The following is a 26,974-nucleotide window of genomic DNA, read 5'->3' as shown; positions in this document are numbered from 1 at the left end:
ACATTGTCAGCATCGTATTACTTTACTGTGCGCGCAGTAAAGTTGTTTCAGACACACTGAACTACAGATGTCAGTGGATTTTCTTTTCTCAGATCATTGTTGGCATTGTGATGTTTGCACAGTTGCATTTACTTGTGAGAAACGAGTAAAAACAGCCAGGAAACAAGAGGATCTAACACTTACTCCTCTGTGTGACTGTGCTGAGAAAAAAAATCTAACAATAAAACACTGCAGATCTAAAGGAAGCGAAATCTTTATTTAAAAAGCGCCTGCTGACAGCCTCAGGCTTTATTTACACCAAGCTTCATTTCCATCATGAAACATCACAAAGAGTTCAGAGTGGAAAAAGTATAAACGACCAATAGAAAACCTGTTTTTGTTTTTTTTGTTTTTAAACAGAGTTCCTGTACAGCAGAAAAAAACCAGACTGTACACAGTGCACCTGAATGCATCGTAGCAGAGCACAGTCCACACAGTGGTACTACAGCTGGTCCTGGACCTGAACTGGGACACTGAATGGCAGCAGGAGGCCCTCATTGCAAAAAGCTGTACTGGAGACTAGTACAACTTCAGCAGTACAGGAGACGGAGTTTTAAACTAAAAATGAAAGTATTTCACTCAGCTGGAGGAAATTTACTCTCATACTGAGACACAGAAAGAAATAAATGTTAAATCATCAAAATACTGTACAGGGTTTGGTTGAGAGAGGCTCTGCTGAACCTGGACGTCGGCACGTCTGCAGTCCTGGTCCCTGAATACTGGCTCTGCACATTACCAGTACTACAACAGGAGTACAGTACTGCACTCAAGCTAATACTGGTACTGGAGAGTACAGAATGTGACAAATATTCAGACTGGTACCACACCATTATCTCCCGGTATTGCAGTAATGCAGTACTTTTAGTGGCGCTGCAGTATTATGTACAGGTAGGGCAGTACGGCAGCTCAAACAGTCGTGAACACGCGTGCTGTATTTACATCGTATCTTCACATGTTTCTGCTTTGGTGTGAGCGTGGAGTGAGGAGAGGGGCATGCTGAGACTTTCTGAAGCCGGAGGGTCACATGACCGGACTTCCAGTCAGAAAAATAAAACTATCCAACACCCTGCCTGGATCTCTGGAGGTCGCTTACACAAAATATGACTGAAACGTTTTGCAAACGTGCCTAAAAAATGCCAACAAATGGACCTGATTTAAATTTGGCCATTACTCACTCCCAGGTCGATACAACATTCCCAGCCTCTCCCAAATCACCTGCTGCTGAATTCCTTAAATTCATTTGGTTTGCACCGAATGTTCTCCTTAAACAAGAGCTTGGGGTTGATAAAATATGATCCTTGGAGACTGGAGAGAATATGGGCAGCCCTGTTATTTTTTAAAGAAAACCAGGCGTAGATCATCCTCCTAACACTGTGGGCTCTTCCAGTAAAGACACTATTTGGTCTCCAGCTGTTTTCACACAGACTTTAAACTTCTTACACTGCTGGAAATAGATTTATTCTCACTTGTGGTGAATGCACCCTACTGTTAGTTGGTCTATTCAGCCATACCCACAACCCACTATCTATGACTTTTACTAGGCAGCTGGCAGGTTAAATACTCATTCATGTCTGATTCAACAGTGTTAGAAAATAGCCTGAAGCTTCAGCTTCATAAGGCACCAAATCACTCTGGACTGTCTCAAAGATGGCTCTCCTACATGACACCAGACATCCAAAAGCTGGAGCAGATTAAAGACCAGCTTATGTATTCGGGTAAGTCCTGGAACAGTTCTGGGCTAGAGGTCATGTGTGAAAGCTGGAGATCCAGCTCTCTTGATCCTCAAAATTAAAGTTGACGTTTGCTCTCTGAGTAAGTCTGAGATCCACGTTGAAATCGACAGTACAGGGTTGGAAACACCATAGAGCTAAACGGGAGAAGCCTACATTAACGGGGACGACAGCCAAACTTAAATCAGATATGATTTTTGCTTTTGTGAAAAGGCTGATAGAACACAAATCTGATGTTTTTCACCTTTAAAATGTCTTAAAATCTTCTTCTAAAGTGAATCTGTGACCTGAGAAACTTTCTTTGATGTATCATAACCTCTCAAGTCTTCACTCGCTGATCTACCGACTTGGTCTGAGTTTGTAGTCACACTGGGTCATGTGACCGCGGCTTCATTGTGGGGGAAGCTGGAGGTCAGGCCGGTTTCAGTGAAGCTGAATTAAAAAATACAAAGCTGGGACTGGGTCAGGCAAAGCTGCAACTTAAGAACACAGAGCCAACCGCACGCTGAACAACAATCAATAAATACAGACAGTAGGAACGTGTGGACACAGATCCTGATCAATAACTTATGGATTAATAACACTGACTTCACAGCGCTGAAAAAGCTGCATTTCATTCACGGGCATTTTCATAAAATCATTTCTCTGAAGCAGAGTACCAAAAAAAACAAAAGAAAAAAACCAGAATAAATTCAAATTCATCAATTAACCAGTCACTACTGTGACGACTGTGACATTTCCTGATTGTCACTGCAAATGCTTTTTTTTTTTTCCCCTTTCCTGAAAGAGCGTTAAAATTTTCAAAGGGAAACTTGGAACAGCTCCTCTTATTGCTTCAGTCGGCCTGGACCTGGAGTCCCGGTCAGCTCAGCGGGACAGTGGCTTCACCGAGGGCTCCGAATGGGGCAGAAGGTCTGAGTGGTCTTGCAGCTTTCCAGCTGCTGATGCTGTTTCTCCACATCTGGATCTCATTTAAACCACAAATACAGAAACCTCCAAAGCGATCCCTCTTAATCAATCGAGTGTCTGATCAAACAACTCCCGGTTCCCTTAGACGTGACTATTTTCGTCTTTCTGTGAGAATAAACTGTGTCGCAGCTGCAGCTGATGACTGTTTCATTATGGATTCATCTGCTGATCATAATCTGGATTCACTGTTTAAAAAAAACACAAACAACAGAAACTGGGGAGGGGTTTCCACTGCAGGAACTATGGGTAGCTGTGAGGTATTTTCCTTGAATTGGTTCCAAAGTCATACAACAAAGAGCCTTTACACTTCCTGTTAATGCAGAACCCTCAATGAATGGGAGTCACTGGAGCCAAATGGCTTGAATATTCATTAACTCTTCTTCTTCTATAATTTTCACAAATGCAAACAACTTTCTCAGCTGTCACTCTGCTAATGTGTGCTAACTGTTAAGGCCTTATGAAAATATAGAAGCAGCTGTTTGTGGTGCATGAAGGCGACTGATCTCAGGAGGCTGCCACATGCATAATAACTAAAAAATGATATTTTACCACAATCCAAACCCTCCAAGTTTCAGCTCCATAGAAAAGAGTATTGGAAACAGCGTACTGCCAAATGAGAGAAGCCTACACCAAAGGGGATGGCAGCCAAACAATTAGTGTCTTTTGCTTTTTATTGGCACAGTGGTTGAACATTTTGAGGGGATTCCTGTGATGTCTTGATGTTCTATTGATCTCTAATGATAAACTGATGGCTTCACCTTTAACATTTCTTAAAAGGATCTTCTAAACCGAATCTGTGACCTGTGGAAGAGCGCCAAAGAGCCCCACTTAATATGTACCATCTCAAGCACATTGCCTAAAGGAGGCGGTTATCGACCACTGAGCATGTGCTTTTGTTTTGCCCTGAAAGGAGTCGTCCAGGGCAGGCTTCTGACAAAATATGTGGTAGTCGTCCAAATTCTAAGTTTATACTACAAGTGTTTGAGTTTCATTTGTCACAAGTAGAACACAGCAGGATCATGTAAATTACTCTCAGGGGTTTAAGTTAGGAAACTGCCTGGAATGGGCAGCTAGGAGGCCATGATGCACCAGAATTCATGCATTGGCTAAAGTGTCGACTTTGCACTCGGGAATTAAATACTGGTTTATTTGTGATCTGACTGAGCTGGACATGCACATGCACCTCTGGGCTGAAGTCATAGTAAAGTTGTGTGAGTTGCATGTGTGAAAATGGCTCTTTGATAAGAAACAGCTGCCAGGGGAGCAGACGGTGTTGCCTGGCAGTTAAAATGTCCAGTTCAACTTTCTGTGTTTGTAACTTCTCACTGCAAAGTGCTGCTAAAGTTAAAAACTTTACCATAAAACCTCTCCGCTGTTCCTGCAGTGGAAACCAACAAACTATCCAAACCTTAAAATGATTAGAAGTGAATTACTAAAATGAAAAGTGTCAGATATTCACATTTCAAATCCTTTGACTCGGTTAAAAAGTCGAGTTTTCAGAAACCAAGTGCACGTTTCAGCAGTTTGTATCGGCTCTTAAAGTGTCCCGTTTGCAAGCATCTAAAGTTGTCAGATAAATTAACGTGTACAGAAAATGTTTCCCTTTTCAGAAGAAGACTCGTGAGCACGTCAGCTTCAGTGAGTCACTCTGCAGCAGTGAGGTGGGAAGCTCCTTCTTCTTCAGAGGATTTATTCTGTTCTGTTCACGTTTGGTTTCTACTCGAGGGCTCTGCAGCTGCTTAAAGCCACAAACAGCAGCAGCGACAGTTCAGCTGGTGTCAGGAGTAAACTCTGTGCTCGAGTTTTAGTGCAGAGATGTTGAGTCCAAACAGGGAGAACGCTGGAGAACCTCACCGCGACGCTCCCTGCCTGGACTCACCTGAGGGATCGACAGGTCACCTGATCAAGTCACCAAAAAGTTCCTCTTTACGCTTTGCTGGTTGGCTGCAGGTAGCTGGTGATGTCATCTGTCTTCAGAGGAGGTATGTCCTCCTCCTCGTTGGTGTTTAAAGAGTCTGATTGTCTAAGCACAGTCTGAAGACGAGGGTGTAGAAACAGAGCCACAGACACCTTGTTAAGTTTCTGCTTTAATCTAAAACCTTTCAGAAAATGGCTGCATCCCTGAAAGGACTCCAGAAGTCTTTTTTTTTAGCTATCCCAGAAACAGGAACCTCTGAGAGACGCTGTATCTCCAACTGCAATCTGAACGCCTGAGAAATAACGATTTCCACGAAAGCAGAGAATCGTCTTCGGCTCGTCCATCTGCAGCTTTTAACAATAAATCTTAAAATGTATTCAGAAAAGACGCGTACAGCATGTGGCTGGTGTTTCAGCATCAGTCTGATGCCACCGTAGGAACCCGAACCTTCTTTTCTGAACAGTTACGGCTGCTTTTGGTCACTGATCATCGGGCTGAGTTCGTTCCTCTGAGAACTGAGACTCCCTGGAGCAAAGAGAACCAAAGATTTGACCACGACCGTTTACGCTGTTTACATCTTAGAAACTAAAATCCCTCAGAGTAAAGTAGCCGTTAGGATAGTTTGAGAAATCTCAGGGCACGTTGTGCATGTGAACATCTCTAATTAGTCCAGTAATGTAGCATCTTCCACAGCAGCTGACGCTTTTGGTGGCAGTAATCAGGGTGAAGCAGAACGATACGGATTACTTTCTGAATCCAGGCTTTAATGCCTGCAGGGGACAATCTCCTTCTTTGGACCACAGAGCGCTGCAGGAACTTTTTCCTGTCATTAGTTCCTAGTAGAACTGATGTTCCTGGAGAATTTGGTGGAAAAGCAGCTGTTGACTTAAAGTCCATCCCTGATAGAAGAAGTTCATCGAGCAGAGCAGCAGTGACCCGAGCAGCGAGGAGGATGGACCTCCAACATGGCTGTGATAAAGGAGGGAGGAGGGTTGGACCTGGTCTGGGGTTTGGTTCATTTTTACAAACAGAAGCTTGACCCTGAGGGCAGACGAGGACCGAGGTGGGCGGGGTTTTCCAACCTGAACGATCAGGAACTTCCATCCATCAGGACCAAGACAAAGGTGTGTTTGATTCAGACAGCTGGACACGCATTCCTTCATACTGCTAATCCCAGGAAGCCAGCCTGGAATTAGTCCCTTTGCCTGCCTCTCAGCATCGTGATTGGTTGGTGAGTCAGACCAGAGTACCAGGAGACGGTTGGTCCATTGGTGGATCTCTGAGAGGGACTTCCTGTTTCTGAGCAGGGAACGAGTCGTGGTAGAGCGAGCCATCCACAGACCTGTAGGAAGGACAGAAATGGATATTTACCCACACAGCAGGAAAGTCTTCCTAAAAGTCGCCTCACTTGCGCTGACATTATTTGACCTTTTTGGTACTTTAACACATTTGTTCTCATTTTAAATATCACTCTGGCAGCTTCAAAACAAAGATTACTGCTGAACAGAGAATAAGTTCTTCAGGGTTCGGACCGACCGCAGTGACCAGCAGGTGGGAGCGGATCTGTAATGAGGAGACTTCAAGGCTCAAAGCTGAGGAGAAGCGCTCTCTGCTGAATACGTTTTGACTAATTTACACTGATTACTATCATCGAGCTTGAGGATAATCATGTTGGAAGATCTAAGCAAGTTTTTGCTGCCGTGTCTGGAATAAAGAACCTGCTGTGATCAAAGACGAGTCGGACGCTCCGGCTTTCAAAGACTAGAAGTGAAGAAAACGCGTCCTTCGAAAAGAGGATCAAGTAGATTTTAGCAGGTTTTTTAAATTATAATCTACTTTTAGTCCGGACACATTTGCATCTTAAACTGTGTAACAAACTTCTGAGTAAAAAAGGGGGCGTGGTCACCTGACCCATACCTGCCGTGCAGCGGGTGTCCGTGGAACGTGGCTGAATGCGGCAGCGTGTGTTTGTGATGCGGCGCAGCGTGATGATGATTTGTCTCCGTCTGATAGGCCGACTGCTGAATGACACCGTGTGTCGTCCGTCTCCGCTGCAGAGCCCCCCCTCCTCCCGCCTGACCTTTGACCCCTCCATTCATCTTACTGCCGTTGGTCCCTGCAGTCACCTTTCCATTGGCCTGGTTCTGGTGCGAGGAGCCTAAGGTGTTCCTTAGGTACCAGTCCCTCAGACCTATCAATCACACATCAACAGCTCATCACAGTTTCTGCTCCCATCACCACACCGAGAGCAAGTTTCACGCTTTGGAGCTGAATTTTTCTGACTTTAATCGACCTAAAAGTGTTTGTATTGCACTAGAGTCAGCCATCCCAGCAGGTTCAGTCCAACCTTTGAATCTCCTGCAGACTTTAAACCATATCTTCTACCTAGACACAGCTGCTCTGGTGTTAAAGACTCTCAATATAACCTCTGTTGTCAATTACACCCACATCAGCCAAAACCACAGTGGTCTATTGCACTGTTACGTATACTGAACCTTGTGCTCTTAGATTAAACATAAAAAAAAAAAAAATAGAGGAAGTCACTTAGCTAACCGATCACTCGCGGGTTAGCTAAGCTTCATGAACGGGTTGAGGTTTCACTCTGATTCTTCTGATGGTTACAATCCGGGTGTGTTAAAACCACCTGTCTCATTATGTGTCACCACACGCTCGTGTGGTAACGACTTATCTGTCTGAATACACAAACCCCGTTTTATCTACTGGGGACTATAAACTCAGTGAATGAACATCAGGTTCATTTCAGAGCGCCGTTTACCCTTCAATTTAAACTCTATGGTAGTGCGCCTGAGACTTAATAACTGAGTATACAGACAATAAAGTTGACTTGATGCAGTGTAGATAAATTAAGTGATGAAACAAACAACAGGCGGTGACCTCCAGTTTACACTGAGGCAGTTCCCGGCCAAGTGTGAAAGAGCGGGAAAAAAATTAGCACCTCCAACTCCGGGACTATGGAGTACCCTCTCGGAGTCCAGGATGAGTTGCTGCCCCAAGTGAAAGAGTTTAAGTATCTCGGGATCTTGTTTATAAGTGAAGGGAGAGTGGATCGTGAGACTGACGGAGGGATTGAGAGCCAGAGTAGAGTCCCTGCTCGGTGGCTCAGGCATCTGAATAGGATGCCTTCTGGACGCCTCCTAGGTGAGTCTTACCAGGAGGAGACCCCGGGGCAGACCCAGGACATGATGCAGAATCACGTGAGGTCTAGAGAAGTCTTGGCTTCTCTGCTACACAAACATATTTGTGTTATTCTGTCTGACTTCCACCAGGTGGCATCACCTCCTCACTGCAGTACATCAGTAGACAGTTTCTGCAGCACTGACCCAGTTTTATCTCCATCCCATGAAACATTTAACACGTTTGAGCTTCACAGCTTCACAGATCAGCAAACATCAGGAGGTAAGAGAGGCTGAGCTGTAAGCTAATGAGCCCCAAAGCCTCCACAAAGGAAGTGCAGAGCAGCTAAAGGGTAACAATACTCACCTTCCAGGGCGAGGGCCTTGTGGAGGCTCCTGGTGGCCTCCTCCAGTTGGGAGTCCTGGTTGGGGGCAGCTGAGGGGGTCGGGGCGGCAGCAGGTGGGGGTGGGGGTCGGGCTGAATGGCGACCAGAGGGGGATTGTGGGTATCAGTCTGGCTCTGCTGCACCGGGAGGAACGGACCGCACGATTTGGTTCGGGTTACCGTGACCCGCCGCTGGTCGCCTTGGGGACCGCGGTAGGTGGGCGGGGCTCCTGATGGCTGCTGGGAGTAGCCATTGTAGACTAGCTGCTGCTGCGATGTGATTGGCTGTCTGTGGGGCTGAGAATGCTGTCTCTGCAGCTGCTGCTGTTTCCCCCAAACATAGTCCAGCAGGACATCACTGTACCCCACTCCTCTTCCTCCTCTGTCTCCCCTTCCTCCTCCTCTTCCTCGCCCTGCACCTCCCCCTCTTCCTCTCCCATCGCTGACTCCATTTGCCCTCGACCGTCCGTCTGTCAGCGTCTCTGAGTTCCAATATGCTCCGGCTGTGTTTGTTCCTCTGGACCCCGGCAGCCCGTTTACCCACAATCCCCCCTGCTGCACCCCCACATCATCCTCAGGAGGGGTGATGCGGTCCAAGAGGCCATCAGAGCTGTTACTACGGCGAGCTCCGTTAGCCTTGAGTCCTGCCTCCCCTCCTGCTCCAGGGTCAGAGGGGCCAGAGGAAGAGGAGTCCTGAGAGCGAGGGGGAGGTGGAGGAGGTTGTGAGGGAGGCAGTGGGAGGGGCTTCTGGGTGTCCGGATGCTCAGTTCTGAAAGACAAAAGGAAATATTTTCAGTATACAGAGGGGAGGGGCTGTTTGTGCTTCCAAAACCAAACATGATGAGGTGACGCTGAACATGAAACCTCAAGAAATCTGTGAGCTCCAATTATGAGCTCACAGACCTTACAAGCACCTCAGGAAACTCCAGAAAGCTGGTTTATGATTCTTACTGTCAGCATTAAGACTGCTAATAGATTTCCACAGTCGCAGCACTTTTAGCCAGCGAGCTGCTTCAGGGGTCCGCTGCACAGCTACCATCACAGCAGAGATTTGTTACCACATGAGACTTCCTGTCATACAAAACTGCTAAAGAATTTAAGTTTCCATGAATGAATATTAAAAATGCAACAGTACTCTTCTGTCTCTGTTTCCTGCAGCTTCAACAACGCTTTCAACAAGAACCATTTGAGTTAGAATAAATACTCAAGAAGAACGTCTCTGGACTTCCCCACAGGGGGCGCTGCCTATGAATGTAACTCAATGTAAACTTCACAGGGTTTTTCTTTCAGACATAATTTATCTAATATATGATCATCATTTGGAAATAGATGCCATCAAGGCAGAGCGTCCTTATCCGACCAATCAGCACACAGAATGCAAAAATCAGCTCTCCTGCAGCAAAAATTAAAAGCTCAGTTTCATTTTATGTTTGCTCATATTATCAAAACTGTATTAATAAGGAACTAAACTGAATCTAGAAGCAGCTGTGAATACCTTTTTAATGTCAAAGTCTGTACAATGAGGTTAACAGACAGCACACTGGCTCTCCCAGATCAGCTAAATCTGCACCGTAGCTACGTCTTAACCACAAACCCCCTGAAACCACACGCCTTAACCTACAGTGCAGCCTGACATGCACCGCCCTCAAAGGGTAAAGGTCATCTGAGCTGCTCGTTCGGAGCATCCCAACAAAAACACACCTGTTTGCTCTTCCAAGTGAAGAAAAGTAATGGAATACTCTTTTCTTCTGAATGAAAAATATGAGTTACTATTTACTGTAATTGTCAAAACAGCTTTTTTTCCATTTTCTTCTCTTCTGGTACAATAAAACATGTTTATGAAGAATGACATTTTCGCCCTGATGGAGCCGCTGTTTTCGGGGACATGAAGAAGAACAGAAGCTGAAACTGTTCGTGGACTTTAACGTGGATGTGCTCTGAGCTGTACCTGTTGTGCAGGGAGTTCCTCCTGGTTCTGTTCTGATAGAAAACCTCCACTGGAGACCCAGAAGAAACCAGCAGGGGGCGACACTGAGACACACCGTCATCTGCCAGATAGACAGACAGAAATTTACTTGTGCTACAAATATTAACTTTAATTGAAATCTATAGCTTAGTTCAATTTATAAAAGCTGTCAATCATTTATATTTTCCTTATGATATTTTAAGTCAGGATGAAGACAGCTGTAACCATGGTAACTGTATAGATTATGTCAATTATTGCCTCAAGATGTTTGTACATTTGACATAACACATACATAAAAAAGCAGGTCTTATAATTTAAGGACATGTGATTTGAGAACAGTGTAGTAGGGCAGTTGAAACCAAACATCACATTCATTAACACAACCCTTACAAAGATCTATAAACCTGCACGTTATGAAATAGATAAAATAACTGTTTGATGTCTAGTATGCAAAATATCCTTTGATAAAAATATAGAGAGAAAATAAAAAGAAGGGGAAAAAACATTTGTTAAAAATAAAAAAAGAAGCTAAATAATCAAAACATCCTACGCCAAATCAGTCTGTTCGCCTATTCACTGCCAACAACCCTGCAGTTCTCCAAAGTGAGACCAGAACTGCATTAAACTTTTACTGTTATTCCTTCTGTCAGCCAGCTGAGGGCGCTGCAGCTACACTACCAGTTTTACAGTGTGTGTTTGCTTGTACATCCATCTTTGCGAGGACCACTGTGAGCTTCAGAGTGAGAGTCGGTGCACAGGACAGACTTTCTTTTTCAGGGTTAACATCAGAATCGGGTTTATGTTCGGGCTCAGGAGTGTTGGAAAAACATTAAGTGATGGTCCTCGTACAGATAAAAGGGTGTGCGCGTGTATGTGTGTGTGTTTGTGCGTGTTCGTTACCATTGTCGTGTCCTGTTGAGTCTGATGTCGAGCTGCTCTCTGACCTCACCGTGTCGTCTGGAAACACACACACACAGAAACAGAGTAAGAATAAAAGCAGGAAGACGCTGGTTTCCTCATCTTCCTGAAACAATGGCTTCTCATCTACTGCCAGCAGTGAGTGTCTCCATATGTATGCATGTGTATCTATGAATGGAAACTTTTCAGGCCGTCACATCTATCGCACTGACTGCGCCTTCTGCGTCTTTACTCCTTTGAAGACCCTCCAAAGAGGACGGCTTTCAGGAACCTGATTAATTTTGTTGTGAGGTCAGTGAGTGTGATGTAAACAGACTCATATCTTTGACTAGAGCTGATTGCAGGGTTTTACTCGCAGCGCGAACGTTACATAATAGACTCAAATGAAAACGTGAGATGTGATAGTAAAGATGAGATTACAAAAAGCAAAAACTGTATCCCCCTTTCTCTCCTTATGTTGACCAGTCCCAGCCTCTGACCACTCGCATGTGAACAAACTTGCTCAAATAAGAAAGGCCTTCCATGTCCATGATATGAAAGTTCTCCTCACCTAGGAAGGGATTAGTGTCTTTGGCCATGAGTGAGATGCCAAGGTAATGTCGGAAACCTAGGAAGTGCAGTTTCTGAACCCCTGGCGGGGGTATTCTGTAGACTTTTAAAAGTCAGTCAGAAACATTTACGTTAACTTGGGAGTTTTAGCAACTTTTTTTTAAACCTCTTGAACTCGTTGCAGAAATCTGAGGACCAGTTTTGGAGGTTGGTGAACCAGTTGGAGAGCCTTGTGATGACTTGGCGATCTGTCCAGTCCAAACTGGAAACATACCAGTCCCCACATCATTTAGAAAATGGATGGATAAGTTGCAGAGTGTGAAGACTCGTTGCAGGGTTCTGGGGACTCGTTTCTGATGTATGAGGACTTCTGAGGTAGTGGGACTAGTTAGAGCGGTAATAACACTAACTGCAGAGGTTTGAAGAGTAGTTGCAAAGATCTGAGTACACACTGCACAGGTCTAGGAACTAGTTTAAGAGGTCTAATAACTATCTGCAGAGATCAGTAAAGTGCAAAGTAATTTGTGCCTCCTATCTGAGGATAGTGCTCACTATGTGCTAATAGACCTCTCTGCATTGAATCATATCTGTTATTAATCTCTGTCTCTCTTCCACAGCATGTCTTTCATCCTGTTTTCCTTCTCTCACCCCAACCGGTCGCAGCAGATGGCCGCCCCTCCCTGAGCCTGGTTCTGCCGGAGGTTTCTTCCTGTTAAAAGGGAGTTTTTCCTTCCCACTGTCGCCAAAGTGCTTGCTCATAGGGGGTCATATGATTGTTGGGTTTTTCTCTGTATTTATTATTGTGCTATCTACTGTACAATATAAAGCGCCTTGAGGCGACTTTTGTTGTGATTTGGCGCTATATAAATAAAATTGAATTGAATTGAATTGTGAAAAGTGCTGCATAAATGAATACTATTTGCTTCATAATGTCCTGAGGCATCTGGGGGAGGTTATTTGATGCAAACCAAATTCAGGTTCATGGCCTGCTGACATGAGATGCAGGACGTGTTGTGGTTGGTGTTTGATGTGCCGACAGAGAGTTCCCAGGGTGACCGGAGTATCACTGAGTGAGGTGACTACTCTGAAGGGGATAGTACCCAAACTTCAATCAGGCTTTCGGTTTCTAGAGATACAGGTATGTACGTTTTTGATTAGGCCTTATAAACACGACATAGCAACTATACCTGAAGACCTCTCAACTGGAGGATGACAGTATTTATTTATACATCTTTGTGAGGACATAAAATTGGCATGCTACTATACTTGTGGGGACCAACAGTCACTTATGGGGACAAAAAGCCCGACCCCACGAGTTTAAAGGCATATTTGAGGCTCAAAATGTGGTTTTGGTGTCAGGGTTACAATTAGTTATGGTTAGGTTTAGGCTGAGGGTTGGGATTAGGCATTTATTTTTGATGGTTAGGGTTAGGGAGAGCGGCTAGGGAAAGCATTGAAAACAAGTGTGTGTGTGTGTGTGTGTCTGTGTATGTTACCTGTGTGGCAGCCTCTGTGGACAGTCCTCTTGCCGTGGTGTGTGTGTGTCTGTGTGTGTGCATTGTGTTCAGAGTCGCTGTGTTTCCTCAGAGCTCCACTGAATAAATTTTTCTTCGGCTTCGAACGCTGAGCGTCTTCCTCCTGAAGAAGAAAAAAAAGAAAGAACACACACAAATACGTAAAGGTCACACCAACACATGCACGCACAGGGATATACAAACAGACTGCCTCCGTTCGAAACACACATAAAGGTCAAAACTGTTCCATCAACAACAAACAACACACACACAGAGGGACAGTAAAATTCTCCACCATCGTTGAAATTATTTAGAGTCAAATCATTCCTCAGCTCCTCACCTCTACTCGACACTTCCTGTTTCCCTGGCGGGACGTCCCACCTCTCCTACGAACACAGGGGGGCTTCTCGCCTGCCTCCAGGGGGAAATCACTGGGCACTGCACCCGTCAGCTCCTGACCCAGGAAAACACAGGAAAACCCAACTTACAGCTGTCTGACAGTTACTGAATAGAGAAGACTAGTTAGAGACATAAAAAGAGTATCTGCAGAGGTTCAAGCACCAGATAAAGACGTCCGAAGACCACGTGGAGAGGACTAGTTGCAGAGAGGGATAAAAGGATTAGTTGGAGAGTGAAGAAGACTAGTTAGTTGCAGAGGTCTTGGGACTAGCTGCAGAGCTAAGAGGATTTTGGTTAAGATGGGGATGCACTGCGAGTTTCTCAGTCATGTTCTCATCTCTTTTTATGAAATCACTTACAGCTTCCTGCAGACAGATGCGTCTCAGCTCAGCCAATCGGCTGCTAAGCAGCGCCTGGAGACTCCGCCTCCTCTCCTGTAGCTCAACCATTCGCTCCCTCTGCTTCCTGTCTGGGCAGGTGAGAGGGTCTGCAACACGCAAGCAACACACACACACACACACACACACACATAAGAGACAGCTAACAGACAGACTCGAGAGTGTAGCATCACCACATGTCAGCGTTTATTCTCACCAGGTGCTGAGATGAGTTGACCTTTGACCTCCATGGCTTGTGTGTCCCATATGCCCTCTCCACCTCCTCCTTCCTCACTACTCGACTCCTGCTCACCTCCCCAAACACTCTCTCTCACCTGCAACACGTTGTCATCACAAATAAAGGTTAGTACAGCAAGCTAGCACATACCTGACACTCCCTGCAGTCCTGATGACACTGACAAACCCTGCTGCTCGTGTGATGTCAGCACCATGTTTTGACCAATTAGCCAATCAGAACCTTCAGGACTTTCTCACCTTGCGACTGGGTTCATAAGAGTTCCAGTAGTTCACTCCTGTGGCCATCCAACAGTCAGAACACCAACCACAGGACTGCTTCACTAACTAGGCGTCTTACTGCTCGGTTAGCTGTTAGCTGACGGTGAAGCTTTAGTTCCACAACGGGCCTGAAGAGGGAGGCAAACAGTCTTCAGAGCTTCTGACCTAGGAGGAGAACAAAAGCACAAGAAGAAGCAGAAGAAGAAGAAGGTGGTAGAGTGAGGACCAATCAGGAAGTCAATAAAAGATTATAAGCTAAAGTTCAAAACAACAGATTTTCTGTCACAAAGTCACAAATAATATCAAAGTAAACATTTTAAAATGTAAAAACTACGTGCAGTTAGATTGAACATAGAACCTTAACAAATACATTTACACGAGAAATTACCAATGAAAAAGAAAGGTAGAAAAAAAAACTTTCTAAGAAATATTTGGAGTCGCTCTGTCTGAGCTGGCAACCCTGCCTGGGTTTGATTCCATCCTGGACCATTTCCTGAGACACATTTCTTGTTGCCCTCTCTTTCTCTTTCCTGTCTACTCTTCTATATCTGTCCTGTCCAATAAAGACCAAAAGAAAGAAAGAATTAAAATCACCAACTCTGGAGGACGAGGTCTCATTAGCAAACTACAGCACAAACAAATGTTTAAACAGTGAAACACGTAGGTGCACGTATAATATGGGGGTTATGAAGCTTAAAAAATAAAGCTCCTTTCAGCTGCTCCTTTATTCACAGCGCTCATCAAGGCAGGTAGTGCCGCACGCTTGATTTGGCCGATTTATGTATACTCCATATGACTCTATATGTGTGCGTCTGTGCATTAAGTGACCTGTTAAACTCCAGCAGCATCAAATCTTGCAGTTGTTTGGCCACGTTGGTGGCTGCAAAAGCCAGTAGCTCACAATACACTCTCATTAAAATGTGCAACTTCGCAGCATTAAAAAGCATGTTTATTGGCTGGTATGAAGAAAGGTTTGGTCTCTGTGGACAGCTGTACAGTGGGGATTTTTAATAACGGATCCATCTGCATACTGGTGAAGCAGATGTAGCTGCTCGGTGTCTGCAGGGTCTCACCTCAGGTAACTGCAGTCACTGAACTGGACCTCCCCAATCTTTTTGTGCTGCTGTTGCCTTTTGGAGCGATTTTAAAGGACGATCAAATAACACGGCTTTCTCTGTGATACAAACTTCTTTATTAGCACCAATTAGCAGGTAGGTGTGCCAGTGTGCTGCACCCACAGGAACACTGGAAAATATCCTGACCTGGTTCTCACAAATCTGTATGTGAAACTGGCTTATTTGTAGATGCTTCCAAGCCTTCAGAGGCCAACAGAGAAGCATCAATCTCGCCCACCTGATTCGACCCAAACACCAACAAAACGTTTAGATTCACATTTTAATCGCAGATTTGTTTTACATGTAAAGAAAGCTAACCGAGTGCAGGTAAAGTTCACACTTCACATAAATGCTTCATACTGTTTTATTCTTTAAAAGCTCAACGTGCCCTAAAGTAGCCGGGCTCTACAGTTTTACCAAGCAAACAGGAGAGGATGTTGCATTCATTAGAGAACGAAACAATCACATTTGGTGCTTTCGTGAGAGTTTTTACAAAGAAAACCTACAAATAGTTTGAGTTCATGGTGATAATTAAATATGTCAGCCACTAAGGATGACTCAGAGGTTTTAACAGTGTGGAAAAGGCACAGCCTTGAAGATCCCTCGGGTTAGGGTTTCAGTCTGTGTTGGTCGGTCTCAAAACTGGGATTAAATGCACAATATGAGCAGAGATACAATTTAAATGGATCTGAAACAATGAAGTATTTTCTTGTGGAGCTTCGTGATTAAACACGCAGGTTTGTGTGCTGGAGCTGCAGACAGAGAGAGCCGGCTCCAGATTTACTGGGTTTAAAGGAAAAATGTGGAGAGAACGGCGAGTACTGACATGCCTCAGACAAAAGACACACACACACACACACACACACACACGAAGGTTTATCTGTCAGTCTGTAGCCAAAACACAGAAAGACCAAAACACATGAAGCCCATTTACAGTGACAGCGTGGTCAGGCAACAGATGTTTGAAGCTTGTGTGACCTCTGCGTGTCTGTCTGGAGAAATATTTTCTGGACCTTTGAAAATCAAAATATAAAAAAAGAGAGAGCGAGAGCTTAAGCAGTATCCTGCCTTGTGATTGGCTGAGAGCAGGTGTTTGATCTCCTCCTGCTGGTTGGAGGAGTGAAACCGAGAAACATCGGTTCACGAGGTCTGCATCATCAGACAGCAGCAAAGTCACAGCGCGATGGAAACACGCTCTGAGCTTTTGTAACATTTTTACACATAAACTTTAACCATCTCCAGCTGTTCCTCTGGTTTTACTCAACATTCATCAACAGTTTTTTCTAATCCAACCTTATTTGCAACACTGACTGATGACAGTGTCACTGAATTTAAACCTATTTAGTTCAAAAGCCCACAGAGGATAAAAAAAATACACCATACAAGCCTCTTTTTAAGAATAAAGAGGTTTTAAATGTTAAATGCTGTCAGTGGCAGACTGCACGTCTGGAGCGTGCAAACGTTTCCTTGAAGAACCTGAACAGCAAACCTAACAATATTTAGTAAAAAGCACAAATAAGTTCATGGATCTCTGAGAATCCAGACTGCAGATGTCTTTCTGTAGTGTTTGCAGGACTACGTTGTGCACATACAGCCTCTCTCATGCAACATCTACCTGCCTGTTTGAGCATCTGTTATAACAAGCCAATCAAGACCAGAGCAAAAGGTAGTTTTGCTACTTTTACATCTGTTCAAAGATTCTCATCTCCTGTCTGTTTCCTTCCCAACAGGGATTCAATACTAAAGAAAATCTTATAAAACAGCACGACGTCACTTCCCATCCTGGAAATGTTCCAGCCCAACAGAGGAAAGCAGACATGAAGAAAACAACAAGTGTAACAAGTGTTACTTAATCACGAAACAACAAGGAGTCTGAAACCTCTGAGCACCTTTACCCTCCAACTGGAGGAGAACGAGATGTCCTCCGACAGCACAGCCCTGAGAACAGGAAGTGAAGCCCAACAGGAAACAGGAAGAAGGAAATGAGTGATGAAAAAAAAGGGGAAATTGGGGGGGATGGGAAGGACTGACTGGGAACAGCTGAACTGGTTGGTAACACTGGTGTGATTCACGCCACAGTATCCAGCAGCGGAGGATAAAGTCTCACACGAAAGTTCAAGTTTGTTTAGAAATGGCGAGGATCAGAGAGGCGGAGCTTATAACATTATCACCGTCTTCTTCACACAGATGTTGAAACTGTGTAAGGAAGATAGCAGCAGATGGTTTGACGTCCTGCTTCTTTGGAAAGCTTCCTTTAGAGCAAAGAGTTAGCGTAGAGACACAAAGTCAATGTAGGGAGGAGGTCAGGGTGGATGATGCAGGGATGTTCAGAAAACGCTTTAAAATGTAAAGTTAAACTGGCTTTTGTTGTGACCAGTAAAACACATCTACTGACCCAGGTGCCCAGGCGGGCAAAAGGTTCTGCTGATCACAATAAAACAAGAACTAATTTGCAGTAAAGCTTTTTTTGTTGACTGTGTACGGACGCTGAAGTTATTTCAGTATTTTCAGACTGCTTCTTGGAGCCACTGGTGAGTCAGGCATGCAGGGACGAGTGCCAGGAGTCCACCAGGAGACGGAGGAAAAACAAAATTACAGCCTCTACTACTACAAAAAAAGAAAATGTACAATTTGACACTAAGATCATTGAAAACGGGAAAAGAGCAGCTGTACGTGACATTTTCCTGCCCAAGTTGGCAGCTATTGTGAAAAATGGGTGTGTGCGCCAATTTTGGTACCTGTATCCACTTGTGAGCAATTTTCATGACATATGAAGTCATCTGCTGCACGAACTACACCGATCTCACCGAGTCCATGGAGTTCGAACACAGCTTTTACTGCTCGGGTATTTATTTGTTTGACATTACAGTGGAGACTTTTATAAAAGGTGAAAGTTGCAGCACAGATGCACTGATCGAAATACTGTATCTGGATTTTAACATTAAGGAGTTTTTCCCTCAGGGAAAACCAAACAAGTGTGGAGATGAGCCAGAGCTTACTGACGGGGTTTTCTGACACCAAATGCTCTGTCAAATGGTCTCCCCCTCCTCTCTGTCCTCCTCCACCCTCTTACATTCCTGAGTCCTGCCAGGTCGAGTCCAGACCTGCAGCTCCTCCCTTCATCCATCAGCGGCTCGATTGATCAGCTTCAGCTCGTCCGTCTCCTCGCGCTGTGATGGAGTGAAGTCTCCGGGACAGCTGCAGAAGTTCTGACTGAGCGCTTTAGCCGCTCTGATTCTCCAGCCTGTTGTTTGTGCTGTGAGGGCAACACGTGCTCTTTAAGGTTGGCGTGCCTCGGTGTTTTGTTGCGTCTCGTCACCGGAGGTTTGCTTCCACCGATCACATCTGTTTTCCCACTCTCACACACTCACAGCCTGGTCTTTGACCTTGTTGTCTGTGTGTGTATTTTGGGGGAGGGTTGGGGTGTCACTCTCACCTCCCCTCCCCTCCCCCTTCTCAGGTGTTGCAGGCCTAAACAGCTGATCTGATAACACCCCACTGAGGCCAATCTGTTTCCAGTCTGAGTGCCTGCCTGGATCTCTCTGAACCAGCACAGCCTCCATCATCACTCAGGAGCAAACGCTTTCAGAGCCTCGACGCTCTCCCATGTCACAGTCCAGGGATCAGACATACGAAGGATGCGTGCACACAGACGACACACAAACACAGCTTTTTATATTAAAAGTTCAGAAATGCAGAACAAGAACTACAGCTACGTCCGATTTCCAGCACTAAAGACTAAAAATGATACAGCTCTTATTTTAAACCCTTACCTTCTTCTGTAAATGATTTAATAACTGTAATTAAACAGATTTAATTTGATAGATTCTCACTTCGTCGTCTCTTTTGTTTCAGTCGTGGAGCTTTAACAGCTGCTAGCCTCCATTTATTTTGTGCCTTCAGTAGTTTTTCATCTGCTTGTGGCGTCAGATCTGAGATTACCCAAAACTCATTTTTCCTTTTCTCCGCCTCTCCAGTGAATGTCTCGGCTTTATATTCTGTGAAAATGTGCTTCTTCTTTGCTGCTGACCTAAGACAGTATTGCATTCATTCACAGCTAAAGGTGAAAACATGAATGATGCTCGTGAACATGCACAACACTCCAAAATGACTGGAATTCACAAAAAGAGGACCAAGCACATATGAAGCTTTATAAGTCAAACAGGAAGTGCAAAGGTTTCTGCCTTTGTGGACCTTTAGTCATGAATCTCTACAGTTTAGTGCGTCTGGCCCGAGAGGTCTGCACTGTGAGGACTGAACCTCAGGTTTAACCTGCGTCTTCAATGTTACAAAGTTGGGTCACTTCTTAGCCGTGCATCAGACTGGCACTCTGTCCAGGACGTGCTCTGCCTTTCGTCCAATGACAGCTGGGACACACTCCAGCGCCTCTGCAACCCTGAACCGGTCAAGTGGTTAAGGAAATAGATGGTTGGTTCACTTCTTATCAGTGCACATCACTTTCATTTCGTCCAGTCTTCCTCCCTCAGCTGGTCGTGGCAGATGGCCCCGCCCCTCCCTGAGCCTGGTTTGATCAGAGGTTTCTTCCTGTTAAAAGGGAGTTTTTCCTTCCTACTGTCACCAAGTGCTTGCTCGTAGACGTTGTCTGATTGTTGGAGTCTTCTATAAATAAAACTTTAGTTGAATTATTGGAAATTATGCTGCAGACCTAACCGACCTGAGAACTCAAGATAACGTGCGTAAAACTACCAGCCAATCAGCCCTCTGGAAAAAAAAAAAGTGACAGAATTCCTTAAAGATCCCAGAGACTTCCGTGGTCAGGGAGTAAGAGGATCTAAAGTTTTTGTCTTTCCTGAAAGACAACCAATAAGAAACAGATTCATAGAAGCAAATTATTCCTTCACTCGTGACCCCCCACCTCTCCAACCCGAAGACTCCAAGTATATTTCATTGTTTTATTAGGCTAATAATTGCCATATTTCCTTAAAACAGGATACCTAAACCTTGTATTTGTTCATCTTGCAGGTTTGAATTCTGCTTGTAAAATTCTTCACTTGCTCTCAGACCAATTAAAACTAACTAGGTTGTAGCTGAATACCCATAATAACCTTTATTCATTATTGAAGCCAGATCTTCCCTTGTATTAATGAAGGTGCAGTGTAACTGATAACTAACTGTTTCTAGCTTTAAATGAACTACAGCTTAACTAACCTCCTCTCACACGCTGCTGATTCATATTTTTCCAATATTTCAGTTTGATCTTTGTTTGTGAAACACTGCCAGCAGACCTGTTCCTGTTTGTGATTGTGAGAAGATGCTGATAGTTAGACTGAAAAACCCTGAGCCGACACATCCAGCTGATAACAACCTTCGTGTGATTGCTTAGCCTGATTGCTGATCTTAGGTTAAGTGAAGCCAGATAAGGCAAAGATATCCTGAGCATGCTGGACGTGCTCCAGGATTCGTCCTCCAGATTCTGCTCAGACTCACAACTGTGGAGTTTTACTTGCCCATAGAGCAACACCAGAACCAGAAGAAACACGTCGGGCCAATCAGGATCTGACGTTCGCCGCTAACAGCAACATGATGTAAACAGAGAGGAGCTCATGAGCCGAACAAGTCAACAACAAATCGAACATTTAAAGATGAGAGAGATTAACACATCAAATGCACAGAAGAGGCTCAGCACTTCACACTGAACACACACACACACACACACACACACACACACACACACACACGGGGAGAGTTGGTGATGAAAGGCTGCAGCTGCAGACAAAGAGATGCAAATACAGGATTTAAATATTCAGCAGAGAGAGATGGATGCTCTGTGCGTGTGTGTGTCCTCTCTCTGCCCTCACACTAAACCGCGAAGGCAGGAGATCACAGCAGCACTAATCCTGTTATCACAAACACTCTCAGTAGGAACTGAACCACGTCTCCGACCCTCTCCGGTCCAGAACCGGATCGGTGCGGTGCTGCGTGACCACGGCTTCGGCTGCATTTACATTCATCTCACCAAACTCAGGCAGGAAATCAGAGAAACACGGTGAACATATAAATCACGCTGCCCAGAGTTCACCGATCGTGTCCTCACAGCAGCAGCAGGTTCATACGAGTCTGTTCCTGCTATTCTGTCCACCCCACCTACACATCAACTCTCCTCTAAAAGTCACCAGCAGTCTGAGTACAGCTCAGTCACGGACCGGCTTAAAATTCAGACATCCGCCACACGTTCACCTGCATACAGCTGACTCCTGATGGAGAGCCCAGAAAGACCACAGGTTTGTTTCCACACCATGTCACAGCCACAGACGTCCACTAAAAATCACACATTTGTCATAAATTTACAGAGCACCGACTCCTTCCTATGATCCCTGTCCATCAGAGCTGTTTCATCTTCACCATCAACACTCGTCTCTGGTTCCAAGGTCAAGAAGACGACATGTTTAATGTGCTCTTTTTATAATTTTACCCGATGAACCCAGTTAGTTTACCGTGACAGAAGCCTTCAATCTAAACCCCGATTACAAAAAACAGACTCTGTGTAAAATCTGACTTTAAATAAAGAGAACACACTAATTTGAAAAACTTTTAAGCCGATTTTTACTTGAAAACTGCATAAAGGTGACACATGAAACGTTTAAACTTGGACGTTTTTACTTTCAAATAAAAATCTGCCCATTTCTAATTCGGTGCCAGGAACACGCTTCAGTAAAGTCGGAACAAGTTCCCCGCTGTGATTCATCACTTCTCCCTTTTGACACTGCTCGCTGCATGCCTCCCATTCTTCTACTTCAGGTCTCCTTTGTTGCAGTTTTTGTTTCATAATCCTCCAGCCGGTACAGGTCTGGACTGCAGGCAGGCCGGTTTAGCAGCCGGACAGTTTCCCTTATACGTGTGCAGAATGCGGTTTGGTTTTTGTGTTACTGAAAAAAGCAACAACTTCTCAAAAAAAAAAAAAAAAAAAGATTGACAAAGCTGCACATATTGTTCAGCGTTAATGTTGCCCTCACAGATGTGGTGATGCCCGCATCCTCGTGGATGCTGGCTTTGAACTTTGTGCCGGATGAGCTGCTTCCAGCAGGTTTTGATGGGGCAGCGCGACAGCGTTCGCTTTGCCTCCGTCCATCGTTAATGAAAAGAAGGCAGCGGCGTTTCTTCAGATCGTTTATGGCTTGTTCCTGAGCACAAGCATTGATTTCCACTTCAGAATCGTGTGTGTCTGTAATGCTGTGCTGATTGAAGATCACAGTGAAGGTTTCAGCTTCGTCTCTGTCAGCATAGCAATAAAGTTTTTTAACAATGTCATGAACAGCAGATAACAAAATCCCCAAAGCTTATGAAATGTTACCTTCATGTACTTTTATTACACATGTTCTAATGAAGACTTCACCTTACTCTGTGTTTCGTTTTATACCCAGCAGGCTTCCTTCCCAGTGTGACCCTCAAGAGACTTGTGTCTCCTCCTGGGATCAAACTGGGGAGCTTTCTCCTGTTAGGGTGGACATAAAAACCACCACACTATAGACACTCTTCTCTTTTTACAATTATCTAAAAAATAAATAGATTTTTTTTTAGTCTTACACCAGTCTCCTGTTGCCCCTGTCCCAGCTGTGTGAGACGTCATCAGATTGAAAAGGAACAAAATTTTTCCTTAACAACATTTTTTATGTTCTCCTTGCACAGTTTTTAATTAAATGTCGGGTTTAGGTCATCTGTATTCTATATTTTATTCTCGGAAACACGTTTGTCTAAATCTCAGCATCAACTGAATAATTAATCTGCTGATTTATTGAGATCTATTAGCTGCCGTGACACGTTTAAAAGGAGTCAGCAACTTCTCTTAAAAAAAGTGCAGACATTTATTTTCATTTAACTTTTTTAATTTATTTTTATTCTCTGATTTTTCTACTTTTGTTTTGCCATTAAAGTTCTGATAGTACCAAGACCTTCATCTTTATCAGTTATTTACTTCATAACTTATTTAACTGTACACGGCTGCAGACATAAGTCCATCTAGGAAAGTAACGAAGGTAAGGCGGGAGGCGAACCAGCAGCGGTGAAAAGGCTGTAAATACCTGCGAGTCTGAACCATCCTGTTTGCAGACCAGGTGTGGTCCAGCTCCAGCTGTCCTCAGGACGGGCACATCCGCAACAGGAGCCGAGAAAAATGAATTAAAACAGCTTCAGTCCCGCGGATCAACCCGCCCGTTTGTCAGTTAAACTCCGCTTTTCTCCTCTCAGCGTCTCTGAGCTCTGACTCGCTCTCTCTGACTCTCAGCTGAGTCCCACCAACAAGCTCTCCGCTGTCACCACCCCTCCACTTCCGCTCTGCCGTGTCAAACTAAAACCACAAAAGGAAGTCGTTTCACATCTCCACGGGAATCCGATTAAGCGATGACGTTTGAACTCTGGTTTATTAAGGCTGTTGTGTTTTTAACATGTTTTAATGCTTTGTATCTTGTTCCACTTAATCTGAACAAGCCCCTAAAAAAAGTCGAGGATCACTGTCGGCCTCTCTCGTTTTGATTACCACTAAGGTCAGTTTTTAAAACCTTACATGTAACTACAGCCCAGCCCATGTAGCAGTATATTAATGACTAACCTCATATTGTGGATGGATTATCTCAGATGTTCTCCTGACTGAAGTTTGGTCCGTTTACAAATGTGATTGCATTTGTCCCTAACCATCGGGAAACCTCACGTTATCCAGTGGAAAAAAGTTAGTTCATCCTCCAGCTTCACTGTGTTTGTGTTATGCTAACATAGCTGTGTCGCTAGCACATCATTGTATACCAGCTACTCCAACTTTCAGTAACCCTACAAATGTCACTGCTGTTTAGTTTTCTGTCCTTATTTATGTCGAAGTGATAGCAGAGCTGCACGTTTTAATTTTTCAGACATCCCTCAGTCAGAACATGATATATCCTCTTTAGATAGAAACTAGCGAGCTAACTCCCTGCTAACTTCGAACTCAGTTAAACTTCATAAATCCTGTTTTCATGGATGCCTGGATGTTAAACTGAATTGATACACCTGGTAAAGCAGCCACACTGATCATTTTATTAAAGATGAGAGAATTTAGGCAGTTTTTAACTCTCAGTGATGCCGCAGTGTTCGTTTGGGACCTGAAGCGGAGTTTGGACGGCTAATTACGTCAGACTTAAGACCGGATAAAAGTCCAACATACGCTAGCAGTAGCGCCTTATGGCAGCACAGAAGTTTGAGGTGTATTTTTAAAAGGTAAGAAGTTAAAAACATGTCTGTATGTTATAAGCAATCATTCCAGCTCTATGCTAAGCACTAAGAACTATTTGAAGGCTACATGACACATGTGATGACCCCGAATTCTGAACCCTGCTAACACCACACTTACTTACTCAAGGTGTCTGGAACAGGGGAAACATCTCCCAGTTACATTGGCATGTTCTGAATGAAACATCCCACTAGAGTCAGTCTGGCAGACAGGGATCCTGAAGCTTAACCCTAGTTTTGATTGGAAGGGTGTTTGGATCCCTCTGGGAATCCTGATCAGCAACAAATACACTTACATTTCATACACAGCATGAATGCGACTCCATGTGGACTCTGATGTTTCGGGCACTGGTTTATCTCATGGTATTGAGACTGGTGAGCAGTTTTGTCAGAAAGGTTTTAACCTGTTTAACGGCAGATAAAAAGTCGGTCGCCACGAGGTGCAAACCTTGTTGCCTGGGGTGGTTGATCAGTTTTACTGATGTTACTAATCTTAAGCTTTCACAGAGTGTTTTAAACTTTAGCAGAGACGATGGAGGATCTTAAAACCTTACTGAAATGAGACCCGGGGATGAAACATAACCAAACATAAATTAAAGCACAGTGTAAAGCCAAAACAGAGTTTGTACAGTTCTACTGAGTTTGAAGCAAGTATGTGGCATTTATTTATTTTTTCCTTTATTCTTTAACACAGCCTGAACTCTCAAAGGCAGCTTTCCTGTATTTTCCTTAAGTAGTTTAACTAGTTCCCCGGGCTTCTTGAAGGACATTCAAAGCTCTTCTCTGGATGTTGTTGTCCGCCTTTTGTTCTGCTGTCCAGATGACCCCACACTGCTTCAGTAGAGTTGATGTCTGAGCTCTGGTGGGGCCAATCCATGACTGATTGTCGATGTGTCTGAGATCACTCACATGCTGAAACATGAAGCTGTTGCCATTCAGATGCTTTCCAAATGGTGGATCAAACTCTGACTGTAATTTTCTGCTGACCTCCTCTGTACATACTGCTGACAATTTGAAGTCTTTTGAGGACACTGGAAAGTTTTCAGCTAATAGCTGTTTGAATCACCTTGTTGTTACAAAAATATAACTTTATACCCGTCAGACTGCTAGTAAGTGCCTAAAGACACAAGTTAAAGTTGGTTGTTTGGTAACTTGCCTGTTATCTATAGACATAATAAATGATATAAATGAAAAGAAATAGAAACATTTGTTCGAGTTACATTTATTTTATTCTCATATGAGCTCCATTTTTTCTCCTGCTGTTCCTGACTCTGTCCTGCTGCTCTTATTTTGAAAGTGGTAACATCCTGTTAAAGTGCTGCAGCTTGAAGGTTTCTTTTCTGCCACGATGAAGGTTTTCTGATTCTAATGTGGTTCTATTTTCATTAAAGACGGGAAGCTAGAGGGCTGTATTTTGAGACTGTGCAAAATCTGCCAAAACTCGAAGATCGATTTCTGCCCCAGAAACACAGAAACATCAGAAATTAACTGATGTGTCACTAAATACTGATTAATTAATGTAAAATATAAAATCTATTACTGACATTTGAACACATTTGTTTATTTTTCATTAAACTTTTCTATATTCAGGTGTCAAAGGTGTCAGGTGTTTAGATTTTCATCAATAATTGCATTATTATGTGAAACACTCGAGAAAAAAATCTTTCATTAAAAATAAAAGTATTATGAAAAATTATGTCATTTTCATTGATACTTTATATTATAAATGTTGAAACATTATGGTGAAAAAATGTAACTACATAAAACTTAACTTTAATTACATAAAAAATAAAGAAATACATAGAAAAATAAATAAGTACAAGTGGGAAGATGCTTAAAAAATGCTGAGATGACGACAAATATTATTTTTTTAAACAAAAAAATTTGAATTTCTTTGACAAATTGTTACTTTATTTTTACATTTTTATGCAATTTCTTCATGTGATGAAATCAAATTTTCGTGTATTGACTGCTGGACATGTGTGAGACTTTACTGAATTAAAATAAATGAATTAAGAGGACAAAGAGCTGGTGCTGATCAGAAAACTGTTTCTTTGCTTCCAGCTGTTTTGATAACGCTGTGCCCACCCCCACCAACATTAGCAGAACAAAAGGCACACACAAACACATAAATCACTGGCATTCACACACTCAGACAGACAAACACTGAGACTCCTCCTGTAACTGTCTCCAGCTCAGCAGGACAGAAGCAGGGAACTCTGGGAAATA

At 43.8% G+C, this 26,974-nt stretch overlaps 1 protein-coding gene across 1 annotated transcript; it reads right to left on the bottom strand.

Annotated features, from left to right (window-relative positions):
- Positions 1–237: 237 nt before the first annotated feature.
- On the bottom strand, positions 238–23,877 carry ccdc120a (coiled-coil domain containing 120a). Its single transcript, XM_005462458.4, is given in 12 exon segments — positions 238–5,998; positions 6,574–6,847; positions 8,158–8,241; positions 8,244–8,944; positions 10,124–10,223; positions 11,042–11,098; positions 13,105–13,246; positions 13,463–13,576; positions 13,881–14,008; positions 14,116–14,233; positions 14,394–14,579; positions 23,569–23,877. Coding segments are annotated over 11 exon segments (1,872 nt in total). The 5' UTR covers positions 14,442–14,579; positions 23,569–23,877; the 3' UTR covers positions 238–5,892.
- Between the last annotated feature and the right edge of the window lie 3,097 nt (positions 23,878–26,974).

This window comes from Oreochromis niloticus, linkage group LG20 (genome assembly GCF_001858045.2).
Source record: "Oreochromis niloticus isolate F11D_XX linkage group LG20, O_niloticus_UMD_NMBU, whole genome shotgun sequence".
Lineage (NCBI taxonomy): Eukaryota > Metazoa > Chordata > Actinopteri > Cichliformes > Cichlidae > Oreochromis > Oreochromis niloticus.
The sequence above is the reverse complement of the archived record's forward strand: the minus strand, read 5'-3'. Positions and strand labels throughout refer to the sequence as shown.